This window comes from Dasypus novemcinctus, chromosome 8, assembly GCF_030445035.2.
Source record: "Dasypus novemcinctus isolate mDasNov1 chromosome 8, mDasNov1.1.hap2, whole genome shotgun sequence".
NCBI lineage: Eukaryota > Metazoa > Chordata > Mammalia > Cingulata > Dasypodidae > Dasypus > Dasypus novemcinctus.
In genome coordinates this window covers 129,667,348-129,692,512 of record NC_080680.1, presented here as the reverse complement: position 1 = coordinate 129,692,512, position 25,165 = coordinate 129,667,348, and the positions used below count along the sequence as shown (strand labels likewise).

General features: G+C 47.3%; 1 protein-coding gene across 20 annotated transcripts in view; it reads right to left on the bottom strand.

Moving 5' to 3' along the window:
- The window catches only part of EHMT1 (euchromatic histone lysine methyltransferase 1), a 298,696-nt gene that overhangs the window by 57,004 nt on the left and 216,527 nt on the right, over positions 1–25,165 (bottom strand). For 13 of the 20 annotated variants that reach the window (XM_058302808.2, XM_058302812.2, XM_058302809.2 and 10 more), the window contains 2 exons: positions 8,423–8,566; positions 1,950–2,176 (listed from right to left, as the gene is read on the bottom strand). In XM_058302808.2, the coding sequence (XP_058158791.1) occupies positions 1,950–2,176; positions 8,423–8,566 (371 nt within the window). The remainder of the gene's footprint in view (positions 1–1,949; positions 2,177–8,422; positions 8,567–25,165) is intronic. The other 7 variants (XM_058302813.2, XM_058302819.2, XM_058302823.2 and 4 more) reach the window with 1 other exon arrangement.

Genomic DNA, 25,165 nt, shown 5'->3' with positions numbered 1-25,165 from the left:
ATGACTCCCAGGGATGAGTCTCCCTGGCACCAAGGCAATAGTACCATCACCAGCTGGTGATGCAACTAGAAATAGACCTTGAGTAAAAGGGGGAAATGGTAAAGACAAATGAGTTTATACGGCTAAGAGACTTCAAAATTAGTCAGGAGGTCATCAGAGGGGCTGGCTTACGCACATCTCAGCAGGATCCCCAAGACAGCTAAAGCAGACACAACTCCGGGTAGTGGTGTGCCTGAAGGCTAGAGACACCTAGGTCCCATGGTCATGGCATATGGCCCTGGAGTTCAATGCCTTGCCAGTGGGCCCTACTTTGGCATTTGTGCTCCTGACTATGATGGAGCTGGACTCAGATGTGACCTCTATACACATGCCTTGTCTGTCATTTTTACTGAATCTGTGATTGGTGCTGGGGTTTGTGTATGCTCGTGTGACTTGAATTTCTGGTCTGTCCATGAGCCAGCTGGGCCCTGAGTCTCAGCAGAGTTGCAACACCTACTCTCAGGTTCGTTGAACATACCCTGATCAGTTGACGAGAATGGTCAACCACCACACCAGGGAACCAAGAATGTCTACAACTCTAAGTGGGAGAATCGCATCCATCAGCCATGTGGGACCTAAGCCCTCTCTTGATTTAGAGGTGGGGTGGACATCGCCATCCCAGGGTCCACAAAATGGAGGAATATAATATGGACTGGAGTGGACTTGCTGGTATTCTACTATAGAACTATTGTGACTCTAGCAATGGAAGAAATCATATCACTGATGTGGAAACAGTGGCCACGGAGTTGCTGAGGGCAGGGAGAGGGAGGAAGAAGTGTGATATGAGGCATTTTTGGGACTTGGTGTTGTCCTGAATGATAATGCAGGGACAGATGCAGGACACTGCTTATCCTGCCATAACACACTTGATGGACTGGGGGAGAGTGTGGACTACAATGTAAACTATGGTCCAAGCGGTGTGGCAGTGCTCCAGGGTATATTCACCAAATGCAATGAACGTGCCTTACTGATGAAAGGGGATGTTGATGTGGGAGTGCGGGGTGGGGGGAGTGTGGAGTGGGGTATATGGGAACCTCTGATGTTTTTTAATGTAACACTTTGTGTGATCGATTTATCTTTAAAAAAAATAGGCAATAAAATAAATTACAGAGAAAGAAAGATGATGTCATTTATACATGATAGAAAAATAAAGACTTTAAGCAAGGTCATCAAAAAAAATTTTATAGATTATATGAAGGAACAGATACCCTTCAATATTTACTTTTTACATGTCCTCAATTTGAATCCCACCTCAAGTTTTATGGCTGTCTTTCTATAAGCGTGCCATTAAGTTTTCCCCCCTGGGTAGTTTCTGAGTCTGGTTGCTGTTCTGAAAGACGCTCTTTCATCTGTTTTATTTCCAGCTGGGTACTGCTGGCAGGAAACAAGGGGACTGACTTGTGATACCTGTCTCATCTGATCACCTGCCTGACTCCTTTTTAGTTCTAAGAGTTTTTCATGTTTCCACTTGATTCTTTTAGGAGAACAATTACATGTTTCCAGTATAAATACTTCTAACCATTAATTTGTTTTTTTCTTGTCTTCAGCTATAGTGCCTCCAAAACATAATGCAGTAGGAGCAGACTGCAGCAGCTGACACTAATCTTTAAGATGTATACAGACGGCTATCCAGGGAAGACTATGCTGCTGACAAAATACACTAGTAAGCTACGTCAACTGGGGATGTTGACAAATGCATCAATAAAAACAAAATGAGTGCAGAAAGAAATCCAAACACAAACAGCAATGAATAAATGGTCTCAGGATTTCTTAAATGCTCGGTCCCATGTGTACCTGAGAAACATTCAGATAAAACAGCAGAGACCGCACCTCCTCAAGTAGGTCGCTTGGAAAGCTCTACTAGACCCGCAGAACAGATGCCCAGGCAACCTGGGGGTGCCCGGCTGTACCTGCCCGTGGTGGTGTCGGCCCGGCCCTCCCCTGCGGGGGTCTTCTCCTGTCCATGGGCTGGGGTCACCGTGGATGTTGTGTCTGCCTTGGCAATTGTCACCTCTTTGGCCTTGGCCGCCTCTTCCCCACAGTGGGGACAATAGCTGGTGTTGTTGGCCCGAGAGGCACAGTCTTTGTGGAAGCGATGAGAGATGCTGCTTTCAGGCTGACATTCCATAAAACTACCCTAGAGACGGGAGAGAAAAGGTCATTTTAACATCAGGGTGAGCGGTCTGAATAGCTCGCAGAGACTGCTGCTAGCACCTGCCGGCCTGGCTCTCACCATGAAGCACACTGTGCTGGTCCAGGCACTCGGCGTGCAGCTGAGGGTGAAATGCACCTTAGGGCAGAGGGCATTCTTTAGGGACAAGCCCTGCAGCTGAGTGGAACTGGGCTGGCAGCCTCCACCTTTACCTGCCCTGCAGGGAAAGCATCTCGAAGTACACACCACCCTCCTCTCTGGCTCCTCGGCTGACAAGAGCACAAGCCCTGCTGCGGCCCACAAAACTGCAGCTGGTTAACTACAGAAAGAGGGTGCTCTGCGAGGCGGGGCCCTTTACTCGGTTTGATCTGCCCCACCTCTGGCTACCTCCTAGAGGCACAGGCCGACTCAGCAGGGCTCAATGCCCGCAGGCTGGCAGTGAGCGCACCATGGGCACCACCACAGCCTCGCCGCCTGGGAGCCCCTTCCACCATCGCCTGCTCCACCAGCAGCTCCCAACTCATGGGCACCAGGAGCAGCAACGACAGCAGCCAACGGCCACGGCGTGCCAGCGCTCTTCTCTGCAATGTGTGTGTGCACTGCTGATGCAAGCCTCACGACAACACTGGGAGGCCGCAAAGAGGCAAAAGCCCCTGTCCAGGACCACACGGTCAGTGGTGAGCCAGGCTCTGGGCCACCAAGCTACTCGGCCTTCCTGCTTCTATTAACCGAACTATGAAGAACTTGTATAAATTATAAGAAAACTGGCCAACGAATAGGAACAGCAGCACATAGTAACATAAGTGGACAAGAAATATTAAGATGTCCAAACTTCTCAGTATTAAACATGTGACATGAAACAATGTAGTATCACTTTATAATATCCACCTTGTAAAGATTAGCTGAGATAGAAACAACCAGGCATGTCCAGTAAAAGACAGGATGTAGGGAGAGAGAGACGTCCAACGTACGGGAGATGTGAGGATAAGCCTCCCCAGCTGGAAATGAGTTGTTCGAGTCCGAGAGCATGGGCTCCAACTCGGTAAGGTCACCTGAAGACCCTACCAGAGATGTCTGCCCCCGTGGCCGAGTGTAGACGGTGCTGGACAAGCCCCCATCTGCATGAGCAGCACACACACGGAGGAAGCTGCAAGAGCATGCCCCACCTACCGACAGCCACTCCTCCAAGGACAGCCTCCTGCTTCATTTGAATGATTAGCCAGGAGCTTGTGTTTTATTTTTCCTCTCCAAGGGATTTCTGACACTGCACATGTGCCAACTTGTCAGACGGTGCTCTTACACACAACCCCTGCTGCCCCAACTTCTCACTCCAGGCCCCAGGGTGGCGGGGAGAAAGGCTGGGGGTTAGAGACCTACTTAGAAAGATTTACCCCCTCCCTTAAACAAAAAGGACTGCAACCTCCTCATTTCAGTTGAGAAACCACATCATGGACATGCCTCTGCTGTGGGCACAGCATGGCCCAGGGACCCAGCACGCCACCCACCACAAGCACTCAGCTCCCAAGTGTTCACTTTGATTTCTTGGTTTTGTAGGATAGATTTCCAAAAGTGGGAGAAGGCAGAGAAAATGTTTGTTTTTTTATTTGAAGAGGTGCTGGTTTATTTTTCTAAAAATGTCAAAGCTACTGACATTCCCACAAACCACGTGTGAGCACAGAAACCACTGGCCAATCTCACTGCGTCTCCCTTTCATCTGCATCTCCATGAACACTAGCCAGGGCGAGGTTTTTTACAACACGCTTATAAGTTTCCTGAATATTCCAGTCTGTGATTTGCATATTTATGCCCTTCCCCATTATTCTCATAATAGATAACTGTAGCAGTTTAATATGGTTACAAATTCCAAAAATAGATATTGGATTATGTTTGTGATCTGGTCTGTACCTGAGCATGACTGAGTTATGATTAGGGCTTTGATTGGGCCACGTCATTAGGGCACTGAGTCCTGCCCCTTGGTGGATGGGGACTCACAGACAAAAGGCATGGCAAAGGACAGAGCTGCAGGTTTTTGATGTTGGAGTTTTGATGTTGGAGTCTGATGCTGAAGTCTTAAGCTGGAGCCCCAGGGAGGGAGACAGAGCTGTTTGCCTGATAGTCTACAACTGACCTTGTGGAGAAAAGAGGAACTGAGCCCAGAGGAACCCAGGAAGCCTGAGCCCTGGCAGATGTCAGCAGCCATCTTGATCCAACACGCGGAAATAGACTTTGGTGAGGGATGTAACTTATGCTTTATGTTCCTGGTATTGTAAGCTCCTACTCCAAATAAACTCTTTATAAAAACCAACCGACTTCTGTTATTTTGCATCAGCCCCCTTTGGTTGACTAATACAATAATATACTCCCCACCCCAGAGTACAGTATGAAACTAACACGATCTAATTTTTTATTTTCTTCACTTACTGTTTAATCAATCTTTCCCTATTTTGTCTAGAGAGAGGTAGCAAGCTGTTTTCTTTAGACAGATAGCCAATTATGCTACCACCTTTTTAAGAAACAGACCATCTTTTTTCCCATTAAACTAAAATTCACCCTTAATAATAATACCAAGTACCCCAGCAAGTGATGTCAGTGTATTAAAACAACAACTGAATCTGAAGGCCTTTGGGGGTACACCTGTACAATAAAAACACTCCTCACTCACAGGTGTGTTCCTGTAAGTTTTTTCCGACCTAACCCTGCTGAGTGGGCCCTTCTCTTGGGTCTCCCTAGCCTCTGACTGCGGGCCACCCCGCCTGCCCTGCCCCCCCCACCAACCCTCCACCAACGCAGGCTGAGGTCAAACCATGTGCGGCGTCCTGTCCCAGCCCACAGCCTCGCAGCGCCTCCCCCCCGGCCTCTGGTGGAGACAGGGACGGCCTGCCAGCCGCTTGCCCTCACTCAAGAACTTCTTAGTGATCTCGAGCCTCCCATCGCCTCCACAGACACATTAAGACTAAATCCAGGTGACCAAGATGGCTGTGAAAGTCACCGTCTTCCTCAAGGGTGCCTGAGCCAAGGAGTCGGAGCTGGCTGTGTCCTTCCCCACCGCGAGCCTCGCTGCAGCTCTGCCCCCACGCAGTCCCGACACCAAGTGTGCCAGAATGCTCACCCCGGCCACACGTGCAACCACCCAGCGCAGCCCGAGACGACGGCAACATGCCTGACGCGCCCAGCCACCCCCAGCACCCCAGGGCCGAAGCCTGGAGCTGAAGAGCCTGTGAGCACCTCTGCTGAGAGGGGCAGATCCCCTCCTCTGTGGCCCCCAATAAAAATGTGAAAACAAAACAAAACAACAAGACTAAATCCACGTCCTGACACGTCCTCCCCGCCTTTAAGGAAAACTAACAAGACGCCTTTTCTCTATCTACACAGCCATCCACCCTGAACCCACTCGCCCCTCCACCCACCCACTCACCCACCTCTCTATGCATCCACCCCTCATCCCTCCACCCACCCACTCACCCACCTCTCTATCCATCCACCCCTCCACCCACCTCTCTATCCACCTACCCTCCACCCCTCCATCCCTCCACCCCTCCACCCACCTCTCTATCCATCCACCCCTCCATCCCTCCACCCACCTCTATACCCATCCACCCCTCCATCCCTCCACCCCTCCACCCACCTCTCTATCCACCTACCCTCCACCCCTCCACCCCTCCACCCACCTCTCTATCCATCCACCCCTCCATCCCTCCACCCACCTCTATACCCATCCACCCCTCCATCCCTCCACCCCTCCACCCACCTCTCTATCCACCTACCCTCCACCCCTCCACCCACCTCTCTATCCATCCACCCCTCCATCCCTCCACCCCTCCACCCACCTCTCTATCCACCTACCCTCCACCCCTCCACCCCTCCACCCACCTCTCTATCCATCCACCCCTCCATCCCTCCACCCACCTCTCTATCCATCCACCCCTCCATCCCTCTACCCCTCCACTCACGTCTCTATCCATCCACCCCTCCATCCCTCCACCCCTCCACCCACCTCTCTATCCACCTACCATCCACCCCTCCATCCCTCCACCCACCTCTCTATCCATCCACCCCTCCATTCCTCCACCTACCTCTCTATCTGTAGCCCCCTCCACCCCTCCACCCATCCCTCCACCCACCTCTCTATCCATCTACCCCTCCATTACTCCACCCACCTCTCTATCTGTAGCCCCCTCCACCCTTCCACCCATCCCTCCACCCACCTCTCTATCCACCTACCATCTACCCCTCCATCCCTCCACCCACCTCTCTATCTGTAGCCCCCTCCACCCCTCCACCCATCCCTCCATCCAGCCCTCCACCCCACCCTCTCTGGAACACGTCATGGGGCCAATGGCACGCAGGACCATGGCCCACTCAGTGGGGTATGAGTGGTGTCCTGGTACACACAAGACAAACCTCTATTACAAGGTCAGACGACAGGAAGTGATATGAAAAAAAAGGAAAGAAGGTAGAAGAGGAGCACACGGGGTGCTTGGAAGGCCTCTGAGGGAGGACATCTCAGTGGAGGGTGGAGGAAGACGTGTGAGCACCTCAGGGAGGGCGTTTCAGGCCAAAGCAACCGGAGTCGAGCACGTGGAGCAAGACTGAGGCTGAGGGTGTGAGGGATACTGAGAGGCCAGTGCGAGGGGAAGGCAGGGAAGTGGTGGGGCCAGAGCGTGTGGGCTCAGAGGTCGACGCACATGTCCAGTCCCGGCCTGGAACAGCTGCACACGGAGAAGCAGTGCTGTCTGCTGGACATACAGAAGGGCCACGATGAGCCCATGCTGAGAACAGACGGCAGGAAGGGAAGGCGGAACAGGGGCTGCTCGGGAGGCCTGAGCAGGAGCGGGGCAGGGCGACCAGGTGGGGGGGGGAGCGAAGGGAAGGCTCAGGGCTGGCCCCGTTCTACAGCACCAGAGCAAGAGATCTACACTATGGGGTGAGAGGACAACAGATCAGGACCACTCTGAGACACCGGCCTGAGCGCAGCGGGGAGCAGACGTGTCGCCATGTGCTGGGATGGCACAGCCTGGGTGGGGGCGGGACAGCGGTGCTGGGGTCATCAAGAGGGAGACCACAGGAAGGCAGAACTCCTCGCTTGGTATGCTCACTTGCCATGAGCAGGAGAAGGAAGAAGGACAGGGGCTCAAGGAAGCCCCCTGATCCAAAGGGCTGGCAGGAGGGCAAGACCACGAAAGGGTCCCGAGAGCAGGACGGAGCAATCCGTGATCACCAGGACTGCGGTGCAGAGGCTGGAGAGCCTTCAGGGCGTGTTGGCAAAGCCCTGACCATCAGGGAAAAGCATTTCCCTGGAACAGAGAAGGTAAATCTCAAGCAAGAATGATGACGAGCAGTAAGAGGTTCTGGCAGGAAGTTAGAGACAAATGTAAGAAGAGAAGCAACTTCTCTCTGACAGCAGAAGCTAAAGAAGTATTTTAACAGGGGAGGGCACACAAGGTATAAAATCCAAGAAGGAGCCCCACAACAGACGTTTTTCACCCATGATCCACAAAGGGCACCAGGGAGCCTGTGGTGGCCCTGCAGTTGTGGGCACAATTTCACTGCAGGCATTTACATGTGTGCATTTGATAAGACAGGCCACCACTCTTTCCACATTCACGGGGCCTCCATAAGCACTGGTGAGCACGACAGAGCAGGATCCTGGAAGAAGTAAGAGATGAGGGCCAGCGACAGCAGAAGCAACATCTTCCTTTACACAGAGAAGCTGCACACTCAGACAAAGATTCTGGACTGCCTGTGTGGAGTAAGGGAGACCGTGGGCGCAAAGCAGCCAGGATGCCCCAAGGAGGAAGGGAGACCCGGGGCGATTAGCTGTCGCCACCCTGGGAGACGTAAGAGGAGGCAACAAAAGGCAGGAGGCCCCTGTGCTGTGGGTCTCCCTGTGGACAGGCAGCATCCCGGAGGGGAGAGGCGGACAAAGGTCACTGAGTCAGACGGTTAAGGGGCCAGAGATGTTCCAGACTGGAGTGCTGAAGGACTGACACGTGACATCACCCGGACCAGAAGCAAAGAAGGCCAGACACAAAGACAGCACAGGACAAAGAGCAGCTCTGCGGGGAGAGGGAGGGCTGAGGCCCCGGCGGGCCCTGTGCCTGGGGACACCACACGCTCGCGGACCTGCCCCCTGGGCTGCCTCAGGCCAACGTCTGACGGGGGCCGACAGTGAGGGTGCAAGCGCTGCGAAGGCCAGCGTAGGGGCGGCCTGCAGGCGGGGCCAGGACTCACCGCCGTGCAGAAGCAGCCGCAGCCGGGGCAGCACTGGTGCTCCGCCATGCGCCCTCTGTGGTCCTCGCACAGCACCAGCAGCGGCACCTTGTTGGACGGACGCATCAGCTCGTGCTTCACCACGCCATGCGTGCACCTGCCCAGCTGCAACCAGAGAAGCACACGGGTCAGTGCTGGGCTGCGGGGCGGACCCCTGCCACACCGAGCGCTCCTGAGCGTGCACCCATGTCCCCAGCCTTGGACGCGTCAGACACACTGGACGTGCTTGACAAACGTGCACGCAAGTGACCATGGCGGGGCTTCTGAGACCACCTGCAACTCACAGACCCCTGTCGAGCCCTGCACACCAGCCAGGGCAGATCAGGGTGCTGTCCGGGCACGGCCCACGGGCTCACTGCCACCCTGGACTTGGGCTCAGTGGGAATGGCATGGTGACGGTGTGTGCGTGGCGTGAAGAGGAGCAGGCTACTACCTCAGGAAGAACCTGGGGTGCTGGCACTTGGGTTAGGGATTGAGGCAAAGGGGCGCGTGCTCAGCAGGACAAGCCAGGGTGCCAGGGAGGAGCACAGCAGGCTGGCAGTGAGGAGGCAGCATGGGCCTGAAGAGCCCCAACAGGTCAGGGCGGCAGGAGCACGGGCCCCACAGCTGTCACAGCGCGGTTCGAGGCACAGGCGGCACGCAGCCTAGCAGCCTGGCTGGGGGGCCTGAGCCAGCAGACTGTGACCGAGGGCCATCACTGAGCCTGAAGCACAGAGGCTGCTACGGAAGGGCAAAGAGCCCCAACGGGCCACTGTGTCCGGCAATATGCACGACAAAAGCGAAGAACGCAGGCTTGCCATGTAAAGTGCACAGCTCATGAGGAAAGATCAGTAACCCAACAGAAAAAGCAGCAAAGAACTGAGAAAAAAGTCAAATGGTCACCTGCCCCCCGGGGAAAATATGCAACCTTCCTGGGTAATCAGAGAAACAACATAAGAAGCCCAGGGCACCCGCCCCTCCGCCTGGGCAGACTGCGCCCTCAGCCAGGGCTCCTGGGCTCTGGGGAAAGGACAGACCAACATTCGGCTCTGCACGCACTTTCTAGAAAGCGAGTTGGAATACGGGTCTAAAGAATCATGAACCCACATTCTTAAGACTCCACCTGAAGACATCAGTGAATTATTATCAAAGATCTATCCAGGGAAGCAGACTTGGCCCAGCAGATAGGGCGTCCGCCTACCACATGGGAGGTCCAAGGTTCAAACCCCAGGCCTCCTGACCCATGTGGAGCTGGCCCACGCGCAGTGCTGATGCATGCAAGGAGTGCCGTGCAGGGGTGTCCCCTGTGTAGGGGAGCCCCTCACGCAAGGAGTGCGCCCTGTAAGGAGAGCTGCCCAGCACGAAAGAAAGTGCAGCCTGCCCAGGAATGGTGCTGCACACATGGAGAACTGACACAACAAAATGAAGCAACAAAAAGAGACACAGAGGGAAGTAGACTTGGCCCAATGGTTAGGGCATCCGTCTACCACATGGGAGGTCTGCGGTTCAAACCCTGGGCCTCCTTGACCCATGTGGAGCTGGCCCATGCGCAGTGCTGATGCACGCAAGGAGTGCCGTGCCACGCAGGGGTGTTGCCCACGTAGGGGAGCCCCACGCGCAAGGAGTGCGCTCCATGGGGAGAGTCGCCCAGCGCGAAAGAAAGTGCAGCCTGCCCAGGAATGGCGTCCGCATGCACGGAGAGCTGACACAACAAGAATGACCGGGAGGGGGAGAGGGAGAAGGAGAGGGAGAGGGAGAGAGGGAGACAGATAGATAGATCTATCCAGAAGGACGAAGCAATTACAGAAGAAACCTTGTACAACCTACACATCTGTCAAGAGAGAACTGGTGACACACGACTGCCACAGCATAAACAGTAAGTCCAGCAAAAGGGATTTTGCTGATGTCCAAATGGGGACTGCAACCGTATCATTCGAGAATTTTCCAAGAGACAGTCTGGCTGTCACCTGGTATCTTTGGAACAAAATTCGCAAGGGGTGGAACCAGGGCACGCATAATGTGAGAAAGACCCCCAGAGCACAGGCAACTGCAAGGATATAGGATGAGTGGAACCAAGGGCCAAAGAGGACCCTTATCAGAAAAAAAACAAAATAAATTGCTAGAGTAGAAAGAGAAACTAACCAACTGAAAAAGCCCATCCAGATAAAGAGATGCTAGAAACCAAAAAAATTACAAGTCACACTAAGTAACAGGAAGACATGGCCCAGTCCAGTGAACAAATTAAAAAGCAGGAGAGCAGAACATGGAACAACTAATCAAGGATACCAAAACAAACATCCTTAATCAACTCAATGAAATGAAAGGAGATAAAGGATATCAAGAAGACACTGGGGGAACACACAGAAGACATTGTAAACACACATAAAAAGCTGACGGGGATGAATGCCACAATGCCACGTAACATCAGATTTGGACAGGCACAGAATGAATGATGACAAAGATGGAGCATCTGAATCTGCACAGAGAGAACAGACAGAGAAAAAGAAAGAAAAAAATCCAGCAGGGCCTCAGAGAATTGAATGACAACATGAAATGCACAAACATACACACTGCAGGCATCTCAGAAGGAGAAGAGGAGGAAAAGCAGCAGAAGGGGTATTGGAGGAAATGAAGGCTGAAAATTTCCCACTTCTGGTGAGGGACATGGATGGACCATCCAGGAAGCGCACCGCACCCCAGACAGCACAGACTTTCACAGGCCTGCCCTGAGACACACACTCATCAACTTGCCAAGTGTTCAGGATAGAGAGAATCTGAAAGAACAAGAGAAAAAAGATCAGTCGTACACAAAGGACGCTTGTTAAGATTAAGTTCTGATTCTCACTGAAAACCACGGAGGGGAGAAGGCAGTGCTATGACATAGTCAAGGTTCTAAAAGAAGAAAACTATCAGCCAAGAATTCTGTATCCAGCAAAACTGGCATCCAAAAATGAGAGAGAGTTCAAAATATTCACAGATAAATAGAAACTAAGAGAGTTTGTAAACAAGAGATCTGTCCTTCAAGAAACACTGAAGAACAGCAACAACAAAAGAAATACTAAAGGAAGTTCTACAGGTTGAAAGGAAAAAACAGGAGAAAGAGAGTGTAGAAATGAAGGTTATTAGTAAGAATAACCAAAAAGATAAAAAGAAATAAAATGCAAAATATGACATCTATAAACCTAAGGAAAATATGGCTGATGTAAGTCATGTCTTGAGAGTAATAACACTAATGTCAGTGGATTAGACTCTAATCAAGAGACACAGATTGGCAGAGTGGATAAGGAAATAGGAATCATCTATATGCCATCTACAAGAAATCTACCTTAGACCCAGGGGTGCAAGAAGGCTGAAAGTAAAAGGCTGGAAAATAATTTTACATGCAAACAATAACCAAAACTGGGTGGGAGTAGCTATACTAATATTGGACAAAACAGACTTTGAATGCAAAACTATTTTAAGAGACAAAGAAGGACACTGTATTAATAATTGGCGTGCTCTATCAAGAAGAAAGAACAATCATAAATAGTTATGCACCTAACCAGGGTGTGTTACAATACAAGAGGCAAACAATGGAAAAACTAAGGAGAGAAACAGATGCCACTACATTTTAGTGGGGAATTTAATACACCAATATCAAGATTAGACAGAACACTTGAGAGGATTAATAATGAGAGACCTTTATTAATAATATGTTAGAGGATCTGGACCTAATAGATGTATAGAGAACACTACACCCAAATACAGCAGGACACATGTTCTTCTCCAGCTCACATGGATCACACTCCAGGAGAGACCACATGCTAGGTCAGAGAACAACTCTCAATAAATTAGAAAGATTGAAATTATACAAAGTAATTATTCTGACCACAAAGGAATGAAGCTGGAAATTAATAAGGGCAGAGAACCAGAATAAGCACAAATACATGGAATTTAAACAACACACTTTTAAACAATCAGTAGTTCAAGGAGGAAACTGCAAAAGTAATTAGTAACTACCCTTGAAACAAATGAAAATGAGAACACAACATATCAAAATCTATGGGATGCAGCTAAAGTAATGTTTAGAGGAAAATTTATAGCTATTAATGTTTATATTAAAAAAGAAGAGGGAAGTGGACTTGGCCCAGTGATTAGGGCGTCTGTCTACCACATGGGAGGTCTGCAGTTCAAGCCCCAGGACTCCTTGACCCGTGTGGAGCTGGCCCACGTGCAGTGTTGATGAGCGCAAGGAATGCCGTGCCATGCAGGGGTGTCCCCGCATAGGGGAGCCTCACGTGCAAGGAGTGCACCCCATAGGGAGAGCCGCCCAGTGTGAAAGAAAGTTCAGCCTGTCCAGAAATGGCGCCACACACACAGAGAGCTGACACAATAAGATAATGCAACAAAAAGAAACACAGATTCCCATGCTGCTGACAATAACAAGCGAACAAAGAAGAACACGCAGCAAATAGACACACAGAACAGACAACTGGGACAGGGCGGGGAAGGGGAGAGAAATAAATAAATCTTTAAAAAAAAAAGGGGGGGGGGAGAAAAAACTTAGATCAAAGTTCTAACTGCACACTTAGAGGAACTAGAAAAAGAACAAACTAATGCCAAAGCAAGCAGAAAGAAGAAAACAACAAAGATTAGAGCACAGCTAATTAAATTGAGAATAGAAAAACACTAGAAAAAGTTAACAAAACAAAAAGCTGGTTCTTTGAGAAGATTAATAAAATCGACCAACCCTTAGCTAGACTAACAAGGAAAAAAGAGAGAAGATGCAAATTAAAAAAAAACAAACAAGGGGAAGCAGATGTGCCTCAAGTGATTGGGTTTCCATATATCACATGGGAGGACCCAGGTTTGATCCCTGGGGCCTCCTGGTAAAGGAAAAAAAGCCTGCCTGCGTGGTGAGCGAGTGCCTATCAAGTGAGTCATGCAGCAAGATGACGACGCAAGAGTGAGAGAGAAAGGGGAGTATCAAGGCACAGCACAACAGAAACCAGGAGCTGAGGTGGCGCAATTGACAGGGAGCCTCTCTCCACATCAGAGGTCTCCAGGATCAAATCCTGGTGAATCCTAGAGGAGAAAAACAAGAAGAGAAACAGATACAGAAATCACACAGTGAATGGGCACAGACAGCAAAAACACCCACCCAAATAGCAGGGTGGGGAGGAGGGGGAGGGGAGGGAAAGGGGGAGGGGGAAATGAGAGGGGGTCTCACCAGTGACCCCACGGGAATAAAGAGTACCAAAGGAGAACACTTCGGAAAACTGATGCCATACAAGACAGACAGCTTAGATAAAATGGACAAATTCCTAGAAATACACAAGCAACCGACACTAACAGAAGAAGAAACTAATCAACTCAACAGAGGAATCACAAATAAAGAGATTGAATTAGTCATCAAAAACCACCCCATGAAGGAAACCCCAGACAAGAAGGCTTCACAGATGAATTCTACCAATCATTCCAGAAAGAACTAAAACCAACCCTGCTAAAACTCTTCCAAAAAATACCTTGGAAATGCCATTACCTAACTCATTCTATGATGCCAACAGCACCCTAATACCAAAGCCACATAAAAATGACACAAGAAAACTACAGACCAATCTCTGTAATGAACTTAGATGCTAAAATCCTCAATAAAGCACTCCCTAGTGGCGTCCAACAGCACATCGAGTGAGACAGACAGCATGGACCCAGCAGGCTACATCCCTGGCATGCAAGGACCGTTAACATAATAAGACCAGTCCATGTGACACACCGCATCGGCAGACCAAAAGGAAACATGACCATCTCTCTACTGACTCAGAAAAAGCGTCTGGTAAGATAGAACAGCCTTTCTTAATAAAAACACTTCAAAAGGCAGGCATAGAAGGAAACTTCCTCAACATGGTAAAAGGTTATACATGAAAAACCCATGGCTAACACAACATATGATGGTGAAATGGCAAAGGCTTTCCCTCTAAGAAACAGAACCAGACAAGGATTCCCACTGGCACTACTCTTATTTTACACTGTGTTAGAAGTACTTGCTCAAGCACTTAGGCAAGAAAAAGAAATAAAAGACATCCAAATTGTAAAGGAAGAAGTAAAAATTTCACTGTTTGCAGATGACATGATCCTATACGTAGAAAACCCTGAAAAATCTACAACAAAGTTATAGAGCTGATAAACAAGTTCGGTAAAGTGGTAGGATATAAGATCAACATGCAAAAATCAGGAGTATTTCTGTACACTAATAATGAGGAATCTGAGGAGGAAATCAAGAAAAAAAATTCCATTTACAATAACAATTAAAATAATCAAATATTTAGGAATAAACTTAACTAAAAATGAAAAGGACTTGTGCACAGAAAACTACACCTTGTTAAAGGAAATCAAAGAAGACCTACATAAATGGAAGAATATTCCATGTTCATGAATTGGAAAACTAATCATCATTAAATGTCTGTCCTACCCAAACTGATTTACAGATTTACCTCAATCCCAATAAAAATTACAATAGCATTTTTTACTGAGTTGGAAAAGCTAAGTATTTATATGGAAGGGAAAGGGGCCTCAAATAGCCAAAAAATATATTAAAAAAGAAAAATGAAATTGGAGTAACCATGCTACCTGACTTTAAAGAATACTACAAAGCTGCAGTGGTCAAAATTGAATGGTATTGGCACAAGAATAGACGTACTGATAATGGAACCAAATTTCTTAAGAGTTCTGATATAGATCCTTGCATTTATGGTCAACTGATATTCAAAAAGGCTACCAAACCCACTCAACTGGAACAGAATGGCCTCCTCAACAAATGATGCTGGAAGAGCTGGATATCCATACTGAAATGAATGAGAGAGGATCACCATCTCATGCACCATACAAAAATTAACTCAAGATGGATCGAAGACCTAAATACAATAAGAGCGAAGACCATGAAGCTCCTAGAAGATAATGTAGGGAAGCATCTACATTATCTTGTAATAGGAAATGGTTTTATAAACTTTATATGCAAAGCACAAGCAACAAAAGAAAAAAATAGGTAAATGGGACCTCTTTAATATTAAAAATATTGTGCTTCAAAGAAGTTTGTCAAGAAAGTGAAAAGGCAGCTTACTCAATGGGAGAAAATATTTGCCAACCATCTATCCAATAAGGGCCTAAGATTCAGCATATATAAAGAAAAAAAGAAATCTTAAATTTCAAAAATAAAAAGACAAAACCCATTTAAAAAGATGGGCAAGAGATTTGAATAGATACTTGTCCAAAGAAGAAACACAAATGGCTAAAAAAGCACACAAAAAGATGCTCAGCACCACTAGCTACTAGGGAAATGCAAATCAAAACTGCAATGAGATATCATCTTACATCTATTAGACTTGTAGCTATTAAAAAAACAACAACAGAGGCTATTACAAGTGTTGGAGAGAATGTGGAGGAAAGGGAACCCTCATACACCACTGGTGGGAATGTAGAATGGTGCAGCCATTGTGAGGGAGGTTTGGCAGTTCCTCAGGAAGCTAACTATAGAACTGCCACATGATCCAGCAATGCCACTGCTGGGTATATACCCAGAAGAATGGAAAGCCAGAACACGAACAGATATATACACACCAATAGTCATAGCAGCATTATTCACTATTGCCAAAGGCTGGAAGCAACCCAACTGTCCATCAAGAGATGATGGATAAACAAAATGTGGCCTATACACACAATGGGATACTGCTCAGCTGTAGGGAGGCACGAGGTGCTGACACGTGGATCACTCCTGAAGACCTCATGTTGCATGAAGTAAGCCATTCACTAAAAGACAAATACTGGATGACCTCACTGATACAACCTAAGCGTACTGAACAGACTCAAAGCACTGTGTCTGGAAGACAGGTTAGCAGGAGACAGAAAAGGAAGAGAGTGTTAAGCTGATGCTCAGTCTTGGCAGAACATACGAAAGAAGGGGGTGGTTTGCAGTGAATGGGGTGATGGGGTGGAGGGATGCGAGTGGGGTCCATGGTGCTGGAATGTGAGGGTGAGCAGGATGGGGGGGTTGGTTTGTACTACCCATGGTACTTGGGGGGAGGGCTGGAGGAAGGAACAGGTGAGCTGGAGCCTTGTATGTCTGTGGTTGAAACCACAATGGCGGGAAGGTTCTTTGTGCAAATGTAGCAAGGGAAAGTCACTGGTGCAGGGCATCGGTGGGGGTTTATGTGGGAAAGGGTGCACCTGGGGCAGGCTTCTACGGAATACCATCTTGTCACAGGGTGTTATCTCAGTGGGTAGTGACCCACACAATAAACAAGAAAACATCAAACTCCCATCCTGGGAAGTCCTACTACATCCTCAAAGAGAGGGACAAGAATCTCTCAAGTACATTGGCAGTTCCTAATAATGTCAAGCCCTCAATATTAATGCATCTAACTCCGAACCTCATTCTTGAAAAATTGAAATGTAAAAGATTACCACAGGTTCCAATGGGAGGGAGAGGGAAGAAGAGATGGAACACAGGGCATTTTCAGGGTACTGGAATTGCTCTGCATGATTTTGCAATGACAGATACAAGCCGTTACATTTTGTCAAAACCTATAAAAGTGTACAGTGCAAAGTGTAAACCATAATGTAAACCACTGACCATGATCAGTAGCAATTTCAGTATTTGTTCATCAACTGCAACAAATGTACCATACTCACGTAAAAGGTTATTAATAGGGGAAAATATGAGAGTGGGAGGGGGTAAGGAATATGAGAATTCCCTGTATTTTCAATGTGACTTTTCTATAACTTACAGCTTCTCTGAAAATAAAGTGAAAACAAACAAAATAAGACATTGGGGAACATATGGAAGAAATTGTAAATATACATAAAAGATAGCGGATCTTATGTTCATGAAAGGTACAAAGCAAAAAAAAATTGGGGGAGGGGAATGGGCTTTGTTTTGGGGGAGGTTTTAGACTGCAGAAAAGTTACAACTATGGCAGGGAAGAATCACTGGAGCAGCCTGTCAATGGCTGGGGAGGCCTAGGGAAGGATATACCTGGGCATGCCTCTACAGAATATGAATGTGTTCCTGTGGTCATGAGGTGTTACCTCAGTTGGATGGAGACCCACACAATAAGCAACAAAATATTAAATTCCCATCCTAGGGAGTCCTGCTACATTCTCTAATAGACTGGCAAGAATATCTAGAGCACATAGGCAGTGCCTAGCAAAAGGAGAGAATAAGCCAGATCCTTGATATTAATGCTCATAACTATGAACTTTATTCTTGTAAAATGGAAACTTAGACTAGTAACATACTGTCTATGAGTTACCTCCTGAAAACCTCCTTGTTAATCAAACGTGGCCTCTCCCTAAGCCAAACTCAGCATATAAACACAGCATGGGATATGATTCCCTGAGGTAAGCCTCCCTGGCACCAAGGGTTTATTACCAAGCACCAACCAGTGAAGCATTTGGAAAAAGTTCTTCACCAAAAGGGGGAAATACTAAACACAAATGAATTTTTATGGCTAAGAGATTTCAAAGTGAGTTGGGAGACTCACACAAGACTTACACGTCTTGGGAGGCTCTCACTGACTGCCACAGTAAACAGTGACTCAAGGAGGGGTGCTCCTGAGGCTGTAGAGACATCTGGACACTACAGGCAGGGCAGACAACCCCAGGAAATTGGCATCCCACTGGTGGGCCTTACCTTGGAATATATGATAGCCTATCTCTCCCCCTTGTACCAGAGTTAGACTGACCTAGAGACTTAAATCTTCTGGCTGTTCCAATGCTGGCTGAGCCCTGAATCTCAGCAGATTGCAGTCAATGCCTACTCTCCAGTTCATTGGGCCTGCCCAGGATAAGGAAGAAAACGATGATGGTGGACAACTCCCATTCCAAAAAAAACCGAATATCTACAACTGTAAGCAAGACAGGTTTATCCATCTGTCCAATGGGATTCTAAGGCTCCTCTCAATCGGAAGCAGAATGGGCATCGCCATCCCAAAATCCTCAAGATTGAAGAATGAACAAACATGAGGGGCAAATGCAACTATGGACCAAAGTAGACTTATTATTGTTCTAGTAATGGGAGAACTTGTAACATTAATATAAAGAGTGGCCACCAGAGGTTCTGAGGAAAGGGAGAGAGAATAGGTGTAACATAGGGCATTTTGGGGACATTGGAATTGTTCTGCAAGATATTACAATGGCAGAACAAGTCATTAGATATTTTGTCAAAACAAATAAAACTGTGCAGTACAAAGTATAAATAAAATGCTTCAGTATTTGTTCACCAACTTTAACAAACATACCATGCTAATGAAAGATATTATTAATTGGGAAAATGTGAGAGGAGCAGGGGATGGGGTATATGGGAATCCCCTATATATATATATATTTTTTAGTATTTTTATTTTTTAAAATTTCTCTCCACTTTCCCCCCACCCCCTGGGTTTCTGCTCTCTGTGTCCATTTGCTGTGTGTTCTTCTGTGTCCGCTTATATTCTTGTCAGTGACACAAGGAATCTGTGTCTCTTTTTGTTGTGTCATCTTGTGCATCAGCTCTCCATGTGTGCGGCACCACTCCTGGGTAAGCTGCACTTTCTTCGCACTGGGCAGCTCTCCTCACAGGGTGCACTCCTTGCACATGGGGCTCCCCTATGCGGGGGACACCCCTGCATGGGAGGGCACTCCTTGCATGCATCAGTACTGTGCGTGGGCCAGCTCATCACATGGGTCAGGAGGCCCTGGGTTTGAAACCTGGACTCCCATGTGGCAGGCGGACGCTCTATCCGTTGAACCAAATCCGCTTCCCTCCCCTATATTTTCAATGTAACTTTTATGTAACCTAAAACTTCCTTCTAGAAGTAAATAAGCCAGCCAGCCAGCCAGCCAGCCAGCCAGCCAGCCAGCCAGCATGATTCTGCCTTGTACTCTTGGTGAAGAACCATGGACATAGATCATCCATAGCTGGACACGTGGAAGGATGTTTACAATATATTAAGGAGAGGGGAGCATGTTTCTTTTTTAAAAAGTCTATGTGATACACACATTTAAAGTCAAAATGACTACAAAAATACTAAGAATGATTAATTCTCAATTTTCAAATAAGAGGTTATTTATACTTTTTAAAATGCATATATGTTTAACACCTGAATTGTTTTACACTGAGCATACATTATGTATATAATCATAGAAAATTCCAAAATTGTGTGATTTTTGTCTCCATTGCCTGTAATAGGCAACTGAGATGTATTTCAGACGAACTGGCAGAAGGGGTCAAGTAGTTTAGCAACAGAACACAAGAAGTTCAAGTTTTATAAAAAGTATTTCAAATGAATGACAAGAGAATCCAGGAAAGGCTGGAAAAAAAGAGATGAAACAGAAGAGACTGATAAGCAAGGTGGGAACCCACAGTCTCAAAGCGCTCTCTCTGGGGGGGAGCGGGGCTCAGGCATTCACCTGTACTCTGTTCCCAGATGCCACTGAAGTGACCATAAGGCAGGGAAACACCTCGAACCCACAAGGACAAAGAGAATGAGAAATGAGTCAGCAACAGAGGGAAGATGGATATATTTTTACAATATTAAAAGGAAACAGATAAAGAGGAACTTAACGAAAGAAATCACTCAAAACTACATGCCTGTAGGGGAGAGACCAAGCCATTTCAAAACATGGCAGAACCCTAGGAAGTGGGTGCAGGGTTGGTGTAAACAAGGAATGGACAAAAGCAAGCAGCCCAACTCTCTCACCCATGCCTGCCAGGCACTGTCCCCAGCAGCCAGGCAGCACAGGTGGTGGTGGTTTGAATCTGTATGTTCCCAAAAAAGCATATTCTTAAAATTGATCAATTCCTGTGGGTGTAAATCTATCATAAGTAGATCTTTTGATGAGGCTACCTCATTCAGGGTGGGTCTTGATCCTCTTACTGTTTCTGAGGGCAGGGAGAGGGAAGAGGAGGGGTGATGTGGGGGCATTTTAGGGACTAGGAGTTGTCCTGAAGGATACTGCAGTGACAGATGCAGGACATTATATATCCTGCCATAACCCACTGAATGTACTGGGGGAGAGTGTAAACTACAATGTGAACTATAACCCATGCGGTGCAGCAGTGCTCCAAAATGTATTCATCAAAAGCAATGAATGTGCCACAATGATGAAAGAGGTTGTTGATGTGGGAGGAGTGGGGGGGGTGGGAGGTATATGGGAACCTCTTATATTTAATGTATCATTTTTAGTGATCTATGTATTTTTAAGTAAAAAGTCAATTTAATAAAAATAAAGAAAAATTTTTAAATCTTCTTACTGGGCCTTTATAAATGAACAAAATCCAGACAAAGAAGGAAAACCAAGGAAAAAGAAGCTAAAATCAACAAAACCCTGAAGAGAAGGAAGAGACCTGCAGATGCCACCCTGTGCCTTCCCGTGTGGCAGAGGTGTCCAGGATCACCAGTAGTCATTCTTTGGGAAGAAAGCAGTGCCCTTACATGGACACTTTTCCCAGTCTCAAAACTGTAAGTGAATAAATTCCCATTGTATAACGCCAACCCATTCCATGGCACCTGCTTCCAGCAGCCTGGGACAGTAAAGCAGGTCCTCGGGAGAGGTGGCCACTCCAAGACCCATCATGCACACAGCTTGGCCATAACGTTTCCAACCAGTTTTTAATATCTCATTATTTATTTTTTAAAAACATACCTAAATTACATAAATGTCACATAAAAAATATAGGGGATTGCCATATGCCCCCTCCCACATTTTCCCACATTAACATCATCATTCATTGGTGTGGTACGTTTGTTACAATTGATGAATACTTATTGGAGCACTGCCACTAAGTGTGGATTGGAGTTTACACTCTCTCCTGCACAATTTTGTAAGTTATAACAAAATATATAATGGCCCGTATCTGCCATTGCAACGTATTCAGGACAATTCCCAAGTCCCAAAAACGTCCCCAAATTACACCTTTTTCCCTCTCCCTCCCCTCAGAACCCCCAGGATCTACTGCCTCCACATCAATAATAACAGTTCTTCCACTGCTAGATAACAACAAGTCTAGAGTAGAATAACAGTAAATCTACGCTAGTCCATCACTCATTCCCCAATCCTGAGGATTCTGGGATGGTGATGCCCACTCCACCTCTATTGAGAGGGGCCTTAGATCCCCTGGGGCAGATGGATGGGACTATCTCGCTTGCAGCTGCAGACTCTCTCTGTTTCTTGAGATGGTTGTTGTCCCTCACCATCTCCTTGTTAGTTGTCCTGGGTGAGTCCAGCAAACTGGAGAGTAGATGTAACATTTTTGAAATTCAGGACCCAACTGGTACATGGATAGTCCAAAGATTCAAGTCTCTTGGACATAAACTTATCAACTCTAGTACTAAGTATAGGTTCAGATAGAAGGGGCAGAAGAGCTATATGTAGGGAAACCACTACTGAGTCCAGCCCTGTCACTACGGGAGCGTATATTCCAAAGTAGAGCCCGCTGGCAAGGTGCCAAACTGCTGAGCTGGCACCCTGCCTCTGGCGTCTGGGTGTCTGCAGAGTCCTCAGGAGCCCTGCTATTTGTACTGCCTCATTATTTTATTAAACATTCCATTAAAAGTTTTTCAAACACACACAAGAATAGAGAAGAAAAGTAAAATGAACTACCACGTAGCCAAACCCAACCTCAGGGATGATTGGCACTCGACTGCTTTTGGTGAGCGCCCCTCCACCTCTCTCCTGACGAGCAAAAGACTGGCAAAAAAAAAAAAAAGATAAAGTACAGGGTTTAGTTTTATGACATATATATATCTGATTAAGCATTTCTTTTCCTTCATTCTCTTCATTAACGAGAAGGCCTTAGCCATGTCATTTAACCAGTCTGTGCCCAATATGTATGTATCTTTCTGAACACTAGAGAAATAACTGATTTGTTTTTAGGATTATATGAAATAAATGTGCCTGGACAGAACTTTTTAGAGTCTTGCTTCCATTATTTGTTAAGCTGCCTTTTGTCCATCACTTTAATTTTTGAAGCTGAAATTTAAGTAAAAAAAAAAAAAAAGCCAGTAATTGAACTAGAGTGAGAAAATGGTGAAATGGTGAGAAAAAAAAAAAAAGGAAAAAAAACCTGACTCACTGGAGTATTTTATGGAGTATATCTGAAGTCATATCACTTCGCCAGTAAACAGCTCAGTACACATCATATTGAAATAACCACAACACCCGTTACGCCCAACAAAACCAACAGCAGCTCTGCAGTGCGGGGAGCTCAGGGGTGCCCTCTGTGGCTGGTCTGCTCCCTCAGGACACAGCAGGCGCCCTGCACACGGCCGGCAGGTTTCTGGTCATCTGTAAGCGCTCCCCTCCTTCTCTCCCCTCTGTGCCATCTGCTTATTAAAGAAACGGGACAATTTATGCTTGGAAGGCCCCCGTTGTCTTGGCTAGTTCACACATGTGAGGTGTGAGAACTTCCTGAGCGCAGTGGTGGGGTCTGGAGGGGCAACCAGGGCCAGGGCCAGGCCCCACACCAGAAGGGAGACACGAGGACCTCGACACCAGCTCCTGCTCCATGCCGGCGGGGGTCCAGTCTGCCCTGCCAGCCACGGAAGCAGCAGCCCGCCTCACACAGGACCTCTCAGCTGAGGCCAGGGCCCCCTCTCTGCAGCACAAGTGCCCACGCAAGGGCAGCCAGACCCAGGGAGGCAGTGACCAGCAGGGTAACCCTTGAGCAAGGAGGGGCAGCCGTGCACCCACTGCCTGCACCTGTGACTGGCCCCAGCCCTGTCCCCTGGGGCCACACTCCCTAAGGAAGGGCTCACATGTGGTCAGCAAGAGCAAGGCAGCTCTAGGGCGCAGGGCAGAGGCCAGCCGCAGTGAGGGGAACACACAGGGATGAGGCAGGTGGCAGAAGAAAGGGCGGGAGCTGACAGTGACCCTCCTCAAGAAAAGACAATGCACAGCAGGGAGGGAGAACAGGGGGCTATAAAAGATATTTGGAGAACAGAAACTAGCTCCTGGAAATGAGAAGGTAGCCGAAATGAAAAATTCCAATAGAGGAACTGGATGATAAAAGTTGATGAAATCTAAAAGTAATACAAAAATTCAAAACCATGGAAAAAGAGCAAGATAAGAAAATTAGAGGACCAATCTAGGAGATCTAGTATCCAATTAACAGAAGCTCCAGAATGAGAATAAAACTAATTTAGAGAGGAGAAAATGATTAAAAAAAGAAAAAAAAGAATCAACATAATATGTATCCGCAAAGCAGAAGGATATGCATGTCTACCTTTCTGAGGGGACCTGCCACAAGCCAACACAACTAAAACATCTGCGTGAAATACCTCGGAGAAGAAAAACAAGTCCCACAGTGACTCAGTGATGAAAAATGTCAACAGACATCGTACTAGAAACACTGTAAATCAGAAGAAAACTAGTAAAGTCAATATTCTAAAGGAAACAAGGCTGAACCCCGAGCTCTATAAGGCCAAAGTATCAGTTAAATGGGATAAAACATTTTCAGAATAGTCTCAAGATACCTATCCCCCAGCTGTGTCAAGCATCTGCTGAAGAACAGAGTAAGCCAGAGCCTGTAATCTGGCTGTAGTGCATCCGACTCAAGAGACAGCAGAACTACTACCAGAGAGGACGCCAGGTAGAAAGATAGGAAGTCTAGAGAGCCATCAGTCCTGTTGAGAACAGAACAAAACTGCTCCAAGATCTGTGAGGGAAGAAAAGGAAAGGGGGAAGGAGGCAAGGAAAGAATTGATAAACTTGGTGTGTCTGAAAAAAGCCAGAAAATTTTTCAGTTCCATCAGTCTGGGAATGGGTTTATAACAGGTACACAGGGGAAGGGAAAACAAGGTAATTATTAACCATGAAAAAACAAAAAGTTGTTCAAAAAAGGAAATGCAATCACAGACCACCTAACTCAGCTGTGATTATTTCCATAGCCACATTACAGAAAGACTGTAATTCTACTAGATTAAAAATTTTTTGTAAATAGGATGGGGGAAAGAAAAGTATGTGAAGATAAAGGAATGGTATATTGGTACAAAAAGGTAAAATCCTCCCCTCTAACAGTAAGAAATGAATAGATAAAATCTAATAGTGAAAACCACGAAATAAGAGTAGAACGCACGTAATTAAAAAATACAAAGAAAATATCAGAGAAAACATGGAGAAGTTGAAGTGACTGCCCAGGCAGGGGGGCTCGGGGAGGTGGGCAGAAGGACGTGAGCTTGGGCAGATGACGGATTCTGAGGTCCAGAGGCAAAGCAGCACAGGCTGTGTCACTCCATTCACAGAAAGCGCGAAATGGGTTGAAGTCAGGGGTCATTCCAGGACAAGGGTCAGTGGGACTGAAGTCAGTACAAAGGAGGCTCAAATGCGCTTTTCATTATGTAGGCTATATTTAAATTGCAACAAAGTCTACAAAAGAAAAGAAGCTTCAAGGCTAGCATGAAAAATGGCTCATCCAGGTAGATGGTGACAGCTCCCAAGGGTGAACAAAGGACACAGAAAGTTGGAACGCCACTGCTCTGACCAAAACTATAGGGGAAAAAAGTGTATCAGGCACAAAATTGTAACTCAGAGAGCTGAGACTGCAGGGCAAGAGAGGCCCTGAAATCTAAGGGAGGGCAGAGCCCTCAGGGCAACAGTGAGTGCTCCGGGGGGCCCGGCCCACTGCGGCCAGGACTGCGCCCTCCTCTGTAGGCTCTCTCCAAGGACCTTCCTGAGCACCCGTAGGAACGGTGGGGGCAGGTATCCGGGAGAGCC